General features: G+C 36.5%; 1 protein-coding gene across 1 annotated transcript; it reads right to left on the reverse strand.

Annotated features, from left to right (window-relative positions):
• Positions 1-2,021: 2,021 nt before the first annotated feature.
• On the reverse strand, positions 2,022-7,204 carry lgi2a (leucine-rich repeat LGI family, member 2a). The gene is made up of 8 exons (XM_053497975.1): positions 6,916-7,204; positions 6,592-6,663; positions 5,330-5,401; positions 4,960-5,031; positions 4,798-4,869; positions 4,345-4,514; positions 3,881-4,045; positions 2,022-3,612 (listed from the first exon to the last, which is right to left on the reverse strand). The coding sequence occupies exons 1-8, from the start codon at positions 7,098-7,100 to the stop codon at positions 2,795-2,797; spliced, it is 1,626 nt and encodes a 541-aa protein (XP_053353950.1). The 5' UTR covers positions 7,101-7,204; the 3' UTR covers positions 2,022-2,794.
• Positions 7,205-11,481: the final 4,277 nt, after the last annotated feature.

Here is an 11,481-nt window from a genome sequence, read left to right on the forward strand (position 1 = left end):
ACAATAACATACAGTAATGTGAAAAAGTTTTTGCTTTTTTTGCATATTTGTCACATTTAAATAATTGAGATCATCAAACTTTAATATTACACAAAGATAATTGTATAAGTAAATACAAAATGTGGTTTTAAATGATAATTTCATGTAATAAGGGAAAAAATCTGTCCAACCCTACCTGGCCCTATGTGGAAAAGTAATTGCCTGTAACTATTATCTTTTAAATTTAATCTTCTAAATCTTTTCTTACCCTTGGCGGAAATAACTGCAGTCAAGCGATTACAATAACTAGCAATGAGTGTTTCACATCTGTGGAGGAATTTTGGCCCACTCTTCTTTGCAGATTGTTTTAATTCGGCCACGTTGGAGGGATTTTGAAGATGGATGGCATATTTAAAATCAGATCAGATTTAAGTAACTTTTTTTTTGTCATTTAGAGGTGGACTTGCTGGTGAAATATTCAGTTTATATTCAGTGGAAGCTCATTGGTCACACATGGTGGAGGTAGTGAATAAAAGAAGTACTAAAAAGTACAAAAATAAAAGCAACTAAAAAGAAGTTCAGTGTCATTTCATTTTAAGGTGTATGAATGTGAAGTGCAATCATTTAACGAAATACAATGCTGTTGCTGAGTGAAAGAGTGCAGTGGTTTATAAAAAAATCAGATAAAAAATATCACATATTTTTGCGTATTTGCATGAAATGTGGAGTTTTATCATAATTTATTTGACGTTTCAGTTTTATCCAAAAATGTACATACATTGAAACACAAAAGCTACATTGCAGAAATCCGCATTAAAAATAAATGACATGAAAAATGTTCAACAAATGTATGCATATGTATTTTTGAAAATAATTGTTGCATCTTTATACTTTGTTAAAGTGAAACTTTTGCTTTTGTTAAGTTTTACATGAAATTAGAACTTTACTTGTTTTATTTTCATAGGATTGAATGTGTTTTACATGCAGCTCTAAAAAGGATGCTCTCCACTTTTGTAGGCAGCTAAAATTATTTTTTCATTAGAAACACTTATTTTGTGTTTGACATTCAGTATTTTTACATAAATACATTAAAATTAAAATGCAAAATAGTTGTCATGGATTTTACAAGAGAAAGATAAACAAGTAATCAGACACCAAATGCATTATTTAAACTTTGTGCTTTTAGGATTTCCCTGTAATTTTGTTGGTATCAATTTATTCTGTTTAAACAAAATTATTTCACTTGTATCTCAGTTTAGAGATGACATTAATAGTAGAGATCATAATATAAGCAGTAGCTTGGCGTAATAGTAAAAGACATTCAAATGTCTGGAGGAACACACATACTTATGACTTTAAGATCACGTCATGTATAATCACATAACAAAAGGGCTAATCATATTCTACCATTCACTGTGTTCTAAAATAACTACCATCATTACTGTTATGAGAATTACTATTAATATTATCATTATTATTATTATTATTATTATTATTATTGGAAAGAGCATTAACACTGCCCTCTAATGGAAAACACTTACACTACACTTTAGTGAGTGTTGAACTAAGAATGAATAAAGTACAATAACTTTATTATGGAGATGGGAATAATAATAATAAATAAATAAATAAACAATCTATCCCTCTATTATATAATGTACAATGAACATTCACACCAGGACTTAATGGCTTTAGGATGGGTGGGGTAAGCCATTTCCAACATGGCATTTGGTTGACTAAATGTTACAGTATTCCTTAAATGTATTCATTATTCCTTATTCTTATGAGGTACTTGGAGCACTTTAAGGGTGTTAACTACACAGATTAGATATGTGTTATCAAGGGTTAAAAGCTGTTGTCCTAGATGGTCTCTCTCTCTTTTTCTATAGAATATACCACACGCTATGGTGTAACTTTGCTGTTTAAAAAATATAATCCAGGGGGAAGGTAAAGACCTTTTGTATGCCTCCACTCCACTGATATTTTTCCATAAGACATGACAACAAGCTGAGAGTCATACTGAAGAAAAAATACTTCAATGCTGAAATGTGGGGATTTTTAATGATAACTAGAACATAAAATGCTTTTGTATTTACTGGATGAAAGTCTCAGATATTTCCTTGAGTTGTTTTTGTGTGTGTGTGTGTGTGTGTGTGTATCATTTACAATATACATTGAATTTGCTATAAAACATACATTTGCAAAATAGAATGAAATCTATGAATTTGATACAACAAACTTAAATTTGTGTGCATTTACATATACTTCGGCATTCTGTGTAACTGCTTTTGAATAGTCATGTCCTATATTCAGAAAAAGAATGTATGCTTTTAATAATCATTCGAGAATATGTAAATTAATTATCAGCTATGACAGATATTGGGGAATTGAATGTTACAGACTTTGTCACCTGTATATCTTTACATGTCTGTATTTTTCAGCATGCCTGTATGGAAATCATATCTGCAACAGTATCATGCAGGTGCAGGACGATTGCTAAAGAACATCTTTGCTGTTAGGTGTTGGATATGCAGATGAGATGAGTACAATGGGGCAGCGCTCCATGAATATCCTAATTTTTCAGATAGGTGGAAATACATCTCTGATGAAGATGTATAAAATAACTAAAAGCTTATTTTCAGAGGAATGGAAAAACATCATACAAATGCATGAACTACCATGCACATGAATTTACATTACATACCTGATACTACAAATTATTCACAGCCATTATTTTTTTAACCCCTTCTTGGAAAAGTGGAAGACATTGTAGGATGCTGAAATGCTTCCATTCAACATTTTTGTCTATAAGACCTCAAAGGCTCAGATCAATAATAATATGCTCAAATATCTGCGTGCTCCCCTTGAAGCTGGAAGCGAAGATGAAGTCCCTGCGATATGTGGAGACCATTGTAAAAGATCGTGGGGCCTGAATGTAGACCTCCTTAAAGCGTTCAAAAACCTTGTCCTCTGGATTCCACAGGTAGACCTGTGAGAACGTGTAGTCACTACCTAAAGCCAAATAATATCGTTCTTTAAAGGAAAATGGCTGAAGGATCATGGAACCTCTTGAGGGAAGGGCCTGAATTTCAGAGAAATGTTTGGCAGTCCAGTGTAGGACTTTGGAGTCACCAATATATCGTGTCATAGCCAGATACAGGTCCTCTTTAATCCAGAATGCTTTGATAGCAACTACATCCTCCATGTTGGGGATTTCACCCTGCAACACAAACTTTTGTGCACTTTTGCTCCACTGGTAGATGACTGGAACTTGGGAACGACTGGCCAGAATAAGGTGAGCCTTGCCATCCAGGTTCACAAACTCTGCATCAGTATCACGGAACCATTCATGCAGTGATTGATAGGAGTAGAAGCCTTTGTCATTCCACTTATAGAGGGTTGAAAGACCAGCCTTAGAGCTGTCAGCAATGATGAAGAACCATTCATTACCAATTTGGAAGGTCTCTATGTCATTGGGCTTGGAGATCTTGGAGACTTCAATATCCTGAAACTTGGTGAATTTGCTTTGATCTTCATCAAACTTATAAATGTGAGAACCACCAAACAGCTGAGCAACAATCATAAATACCAGGTCTTGGATGATCACTGACTTACAGCCAACAATAGACTGACCTAAGAATATAAAGAGAAATTATTAAAGTTAATTCTTTAACACAGACCCAAAAAGTATTCTCTTAAAAAAAAAAGTCTACAATGATGCACATTAAATATGGACAAATGTGAAATTAGTTTAAAGACTAGTTGGTTTGTTAGTAGGTGCCGTATTTAACTTATTCCTTTGAGATCTTAAGAAAAAAAATTATTGAGTCTGTAAAAGAAGAAAAAACTTGAATATAAAAATGGGAAAATAAAACATTAGTGCTTATTTGGCTTATCCCACCTGTAATGTTGTCATAACTCCTGAAGTTCATTTCGATGTGGTCCCACTGAAGCACCATGCAGCTCTCTATATTAGGAGCAGCGATTGTTACATACACATCGTTCTTGTGGGAGAATGTGTCCACAGAAAGAGACTCAGTCATCACAGACTGAAGTGGAATAAAATCTGTATAAATAATGTTAGAATAGACATTGGTTCAAAATAGGGTTTGCAATGGTTAGATTATTAGAAAGTATTCATATTAAAACTAATTGCATTTGGATTGCATATAGAGTATGAGAGGTACAGGCAAGACATTTATCAACTGGTCACTTGGTTCCTGATTCTAAGTTTGAACAAAACACCTAAAATGTTAAATGGAAATGTGAATAAATGTCAGTAAAACAATACAACTGTGATTTCAAGGTATGAAAAATCCTGTGATTTCAGCTAAATTAGGAAATCTCTCTTTCACATCAAACAACCTGTGGAGATGCACTCATCATGGAGGCTTGTCATGTCATTGAGCCTCTTGCCCTTCATCTCCTCTGGGCCAGCACACATGATATCTGACACTGAGGCATTGGTGTTCTTCACCCACATCATCAGCCATTTAGCACGGCAGTCACACTCAAATGCATTGCCCCTCAGGTCTCTGTTGAAAAAAACAACAACAATTAGCCAAAAAAGATTTTGAAGAGGCAAACAAATGATTTGAGACTAAATATCAGCAATATCAAAAACGAAAACAAAACACTGAAAATAGACTTTCTTAAAAATGCAACAGATTAACTGCAAAGACCATATGAGATAAATAATATGAAAAATAATTTAAAACACATTCATTCCTTCATCCAGATCCAAATCCTGTATTTAGAGCAGAAGAATATTTTTAACACACAGAAAGAATTTCAACACAAAATGAAATGTAAGCTCACAGCTCGATTAGCGAGTCCAGATCACTGAAGAGATCTCTTGGCAAGGCTTTGATCTTGTTGTTTGCCAAAGACCTGTGGAGAGAACAGACAGACTTCATAGCAACAAAATCAATTTGGTAATAGTGTTATAGAAAAATAATCTGAGTAATATTATAAACTTACAGATGAGTCAGATCCTTGAGTCCTCTAAAGGAATATTTTGATGTGGTCTCAAGCTTATTATTTTCAATAAACCTAGAGGATTATCGATTTAGACAGGTTGTACAGTATAGGAATGGATAGCACAAAAAGAAAGAAAAAAGTGTGTTTAGGCAAAATTGTGACAGGATGTAATATCTTAAAAAGTAAGTATGTTATGAGTAATATGATATAGTGGCTATTAAAAACAATAATCCATTAGGAGTTTTTTTATTATACTAAGAAAGAAAGGGGAGGATGGACATGAGGGAGGGTAATTTATTTAATGTAACCTAACCAGAGATGTCTCTGTTGTGGTACAGATGCTTAAAGCCACAAAAGTGATTTCACTTACAAATATTCAAGGTGTGGTAAGCCTGAGAATGCATCATCCTTAATTGTGGTAAGAGCATTTGAATTAAGTAATCTGTAGAAACCAAAAGAGAGCATAAAGAATGTAAAGCACTGTATCGATAATATTTAAGTAACTGTAGCAGCTGCATTATAATTTCAGTGAGTCAGCTGTAAGAGCATTGTACAAGCCAGAACTGATATAGAAATACAAGATTTATGAAAAAGCCCTTTCATAAATCATGTATTAGTTACAAGAGCATATTAGCAAACATACTGTACAATGTAAAGCCTGATATGAATACAGATCTATTTTTATCCTATCTATTTTTATTTCTTTATAAGCAGTAAGTCAATGTTGGCATCATATCTCCAGTTGACAAAGTCAACAATGGCATTGTCCTCCATAAGTCACAGGCAGACCATATCACATTTCAGAGGAAAAAAGAGACACTTATGCCAATTGCCTTTTCAGTTAGACCCTTCATCTCCCTACATCATTATGCTGGTTATTAGGTTGCCCCTAAATGCCATCCTGATCTTTATTGTACTATAGTTCATTTGGGCACAATAGTACATTCTTTACCCACGTTATGAGCAATAAATTTAACCAGACACAGTACTGTACCACATGCATTAACAATATACGTTGGTGGCCAAAAAGTATTAAGACGAATGTGACATTGAATGTTATAATAAAATTCTCATTTATTTTTTAATAATGACAATCAGGATAACAATCATTTGATATTTTATGCAATGCACTCGCTATACAACACTCAAGTCCTTTATTCTTCAAAACCTGTGCACAGAATCAAAAAGACATCTGCGGTACTCTGCTGTGCTCGATGCTCGATCAGTGCCAGCTTGACTGATCATGTATGAAAAGATTTGCTACAAATTTTGCAATTGACTTGAAAATCTTCTCATTTTTAGCAACTTTGTGCACAGAATTTAGACAGTAAAAGTCCAACTCTTCAGCCAGATAGGCAGGGACTAGTAGTTGTGTGCACAGGGGAGAACTGCAATACGTGGTACAGTATGTGTTGTCTGAATACGCTGTACAGTATGGTATAGATGTATGACTTCTTAACGCTGTTTCCTTCACTTCATTGACATTCAAATCACACATTTGAACATGCTCGTCTCGCACATCCTAATCTATAGTGCACGGATCATCGATACGTCCTGACTTATCTATTGCAACAAATAACCAACAGATTATCAGTGTACATCATCTTGCAGAGATTCGGGTTTGGGACTTACAGGAGCTGGAGAGATGGCATGTGTGAGAATACGGCCTCCCTGACCTCAGAGAAGGTCCCATTCACGATGCTCCTGGAAAACCAAGATGATTATGATGATGAATAACCAGGTTAAAGTACAGTACAGAAGCTCTTCCAGCATGCAGACCTGTGTACTGTTAGTCTGTTCTCGGAGTCTACGTGATGGTGAATGCTGCGGGTTTCATGATGCCAGATACACACACACTCAGGAATTCTCTCTCCCACACACACACACACACAGCCAGGTATTGGTGGCTCTATGAGGTGCAGGTGTAAATGGTATTGTGGTGTCAGTGACACTTACAGAGAGCTGACTTCGCCCGGCGTGCTCCGCGGCACGTAGGCAGATCCGACGCAGATGATGGACTCCTTGGAGCAGCTGCAGGATGAAGGACACCTCACTGGCTTTTTCGCCGTGTAGCCCGACGGCACTAAACACAGCAGCACAGCGCACGCTATCACAGCGTAGCGTTTACTAGCGGCCAGCATGTTGACGGTGTCGGGGCAGTTCGCATGTGAGACTCAGTGAGGAGAGAGAGCTGAGGGAGCGGAGGGAGCGGAGGTGAGGAGGCTGAGAGCGGTCCGCCCTGCACCATCACACAATGCAGCAATGAACCAGAGCTCCTGACATCAGCGATTCAGCTGCAGCTCTCTCTCTCTCTCTCTCTCTGTGCTAGTGACTAGAGCTCACATAAAACAAACGAGCTCACACTCAATTATTTCAGCTTCCTCAACTTTTTACTATTTTAGATATACACTGATCAGCCATAACATTATGACCACCTGCTATAAATAGTGAGTAGATTTCCCCCCCCCTTTTCTGCAACCGAAACAGTAATTGACCCTATGCTCTTACTCCTTTCTATCACAACCAGTATTCACCTTTTTTCTCTTCTGTTGGATTGGACTACACGGACCAGCCTTCACTTCTCATATAAGTCAATAAGCCTTGGCCACCCATGACCCTGTCTCCGGTTCACCGGTTTTCCTTCTTTGGACCCTTTTTGGTTGGTCCTGACCACTACGATGATGCCAGGATCATCTCATAAGAGCTGCAGTTTTGCACTTGGTTGTCCAGCCATCACAAATTAGCACCAGTCAAAGTCAACCAAATCCTTACCCTTGAATATTTTTTTCTGCTCCCACATTATCAACTTCAATGGACACAATGTGCAGCCTGTTATACCCACCCATTTAAAACGGCCATTGTAACAAGATATTGTAACTCCAGCTACTGTGACTAAAGGGCAAATTATGATGGCTAGACTATAGCATCAGAGCAAGTCCAAAACTGCAGCTCTTGTGGGATGTTCCCAGGCTGCAGTGGTCAGAACCTACAGTATCTGAAGTGGTCCAAGGGAGGGAAACTTACATATAGCTAGAGGTTTCCCTCTGCTTTAAGCAAGTTTATAGGTCACAATTCTAAAGAAATTTTTCATATTCAAACAGGCTGGATGTTAATTAATTAAGACAAGAGTGGACTGTTCCAGAGACAAATAGCAAGGCATCTTGAAATACAACTTTATTCTGTTAATAGAATTATGATTCAATTTAAAGAAAAGATTATACAAGAAGCATACTTTTCTATAAAAGAAATCTATGTGCTCTTTGAGGAAAAATTGAAAACTACATGCTCATTATATGTCTAGGTGAGTTGTTTGTGTTGCGGTTGCTCCCGTCGAGGGGGTCGCCCATCTAATCCACCCAACAACTTGGCACAGGTTTTACCTTCCTTGCACATTCTTCCCATTTTATCTGGGCTTGGCACTGCATCTAGTTGCTGGGGTTTGGGCATTGGCTGGGAAACGAACCTGGGCCTTCCGCGTGGCAGGTGAGAAACCTAACACTGACCCACCAATGTCCCATATAAAAAGACACGAGGTAATAGTAAAAAAATATTTATAATGCATTAATACCTAAACATTACTCAATAATGAAACAGATTTTGAAGCAGACACTTTATCATAAAAAAATGGGTGCATACATATGTAATACCGTTGAAAAATTAAGGTATATACCCAAACTATAATTATCTATTAAACTAAAACTTTGCTAAACCTTGTTCCTCCCTTTGCTGTCATAATATCCACTACACTCAACACTAGATTTGGATGTTTGCTGTAAGGATTTGTGTAGCATTAGTGCTATCATGCAATGATCTTAGATGAGGAATACAGTTAGCATCCCAAATTATTCAAAATATCTTCAATGGCGTTGAGCTCAAGGCTCTGTGCGGGATACTCAAGTTTAGCCATACCAACTTTTGCAAACCATGACTTCTTTAAGCTCACTTTGTGCACAGAAGCATCATTCTGCTGGAGCAGGTTTCGTCCTCTCAGTTCCAGAGAAGGAAATTTTAATTAAGCTTTATACATATAGTGCACAATATGTATACTTTTATGTGCACCACATCAGCAACAAGGAATAGAAGGGTGTTACAATCAATCTGTTCATGTATTATGAACTTACCATTAGGTTACAGAACATACTTCATCAACATGATGCATCTGCTTACAGCTATTGAACTAAAACAATTTGATTAGAAAGTATGTCAATAGCTTATGTAGATGGAGAGAGAGAGATAGAGAAACCTGGTTATTTTTGTGGGTACAGAAAGCGCCAATATACTTTTATTATATTCACATAACCTGGATGTTTAGTGTTTGACTGTGATTAACACCTCAGAGAGAGAAGAAATGTTCTTAGTGTTATTTAAGCTATGATTTGATCCACATGCTGTGACCATTAATAAAATGTAACTAATAAATGTAAAGCCACAGCAATTACTGGGCTGAGAATTTTTTCTTAATGAAACCAGTACTGGTGCCATCATAAGACTTGAACAATGTCTTATAATCATTAAGTACAAGTTTATATTTCGCTAATAGCCACTCTGTACAAAATGCTTTGGTGCAAAGTCAGCAGCAGGCGGTAGAGCAAAGAGTGAGACGGGAAATAAAAGTGTGCACAGATAGAGTGCAAATAAACTGTTGACTCAGCAGTGTGTGTGGGAGAGAGAAAAAGAGAGCGAGAGAGATGATTCTGGCACTGCAGCTGCAAAGTTAACGCATGTCAGAAAGAAAAAAAGTACATTTAAAGTAAAAATTGAAGAAATGTGGGAGAGGAGAATAAACACAAGATATGGTTTCAGATCACCTTCCATGAATTATAAATGATAGTGTTGCTGTGCTGAACAATAAAACCATTATCCAATGCTGGGAACAGGCTGACTCGACACCTTGCTGCTAGAAACAGATGCTGCACATCCCTTCAGCTTGATCAACAAATACACATCTACTACAATATGTCTAATACAGCATATCTAAAACTTGCTTTCTATATAATAATAAGAAAAAACTATTTATGTTGAATAAACTTCCTATACTGTACTTATTTGGACCTTGGATCGCCCTCACATCTGGTACACAACCACATGTAAAGTTCAAGTCAAGTCAAGTTTATTTAAACAGCGCTCTTAACAGTGGTCATTGGTGGAAAGCAGGTTTACAGAATAAAAAAAATGAAAAATTAGAAAAATTTATTGTACAGGGTGTCAGAAAAGTCAGGTAAAATTTACTGTACGTTATAAAGCAAGTATGAATCTATAGGTGTTCAGCCTTATATGATTTTTTTTCCCCTTTTTCTCTATTTCAGACACAAGATAGCTTTGACACTAACAACAGAAGATCAAATAGCAGCAGACCTACCATCAATCAACTTTTTTCGTTGGGCTCAGTCGTCTATCAAAACCAGCACAGAACATTTGCCACACAATAGGAGGAAATTACCTTTACATCGGTTTTAAGACAGTAAGAAATGTTCTTGTACTTAGTGCTACAAAGTCAGAGGCCATTAATTTAAGCATTTCCTGTAATTTATAATTTTAAATTAATTATTGCATACGGATTCCTTACTTTTTGGCTACCATGTATCAGGGTTTTGGACAGCCTGTTACTGCTAAATGAGGCTTACATGTTCTGTAGTGTTTTTCTGGATATAGGTTTTAATGTAAAATAAAATATTTAATAGTTCCCTCTGAGTTCCCTCAGAATGGCTAACTCAAGATCTCAGCATCAGTGTGAGGTTTGGAAATTGAGGAAGTAAGTTCAATAATCTAACTCCACATAAATGCCTGCAGTTAACCACAGAAAATAAGAAAAAAGACATTTAGGGTGACCCAATGGCACAGTGGTTAGCATTGCTACCTTACAGCTCTGAGGTTGCTGCTTTAATCCTGAGCTTGCTTACTGTCCATGAGTTTTTTCATCAGGAACCTTGGTTTTTTCCCAGTTGCCCTACTGATATGTAGACTTGTTATGCTACACCACCTGTAGGTGTAAATATGTATACATGTATGTGCATAGCGCTCTAAACTGGACTGGCATTCCATTCATTGTATGTCTAATGTGGCAAAACAGAAACTTGTGACAATGCTGTCCTATGCTTTGCAAAAAAGAGGCATTCGCTGGGTTAAAAATGAACGTTTCTTGCAGAGTTTGTATATTTAACTATTTTAAACAAACCTGAATTCTCCATTGAAAGACATTTTAATAAAAAATTCTGAAAAACAAATTACTACTAAAGTTTTCTCATGAGGCACAGAGCACTTGCCCTCGTACACACTCTAAGTAGATTAGTAAAGACGTTTATTGTGGCTCCTATTCAAGTCTTCTATATAATCAGGTATAGACTTCATAACCTCTCATCTGTTTCCCTGCAGGCTTCCCATTTGTATTGTAATGGGTTTTTATTCTTGGCAGTAGCATACTGTTTTATATCCAGAGCTACTGATTCAAAGCGCACACATACGTTTCACTTCCAGCCTCCTTCTTATATCCTTCACATCTACTGCAGATCTGGATCAGTAATC

This window comes from Clarias gariepinus, chromosome 1 (genome assembly GCF_024256425.1).
Source record: "Clarias gariepinus isolate MV-2021 ecotype Netherlands chromosome 1, CGAR_prim_01v2, whole genome shotgun sequence".
Taxonomy (NCBI): Eukaryota; Metazoa; Chordata; class Actinopteri; order Siluriformes; family Clariidae; genus Clarias; species Clarias gariepinus.

Bases quoted from the DNA above. Each gene is read 5' to 3' on its own strand.
- lgi2a (XM_053497975.1), bottom strand. From the start codon at position 7,100: ATGCTGGCCGCTAGTAAACGCTACGCTGTGATAGCGTGCGCTGTGCTG. The intron at 5,032-5,329 runs GTAAGTGAAATC...ATAATCCTCTAG, and splicing joins TTACCACACCTTGAATATTT to GTTTATTGAAAATAATAAGC. The intron at 3,613-3,880 runs GTGGGATAAGCC...TTATATTCTTAG, and splicing joins GAGTTATGACAACATTACAG to GTCAGTCTATTGTTGGCTGT.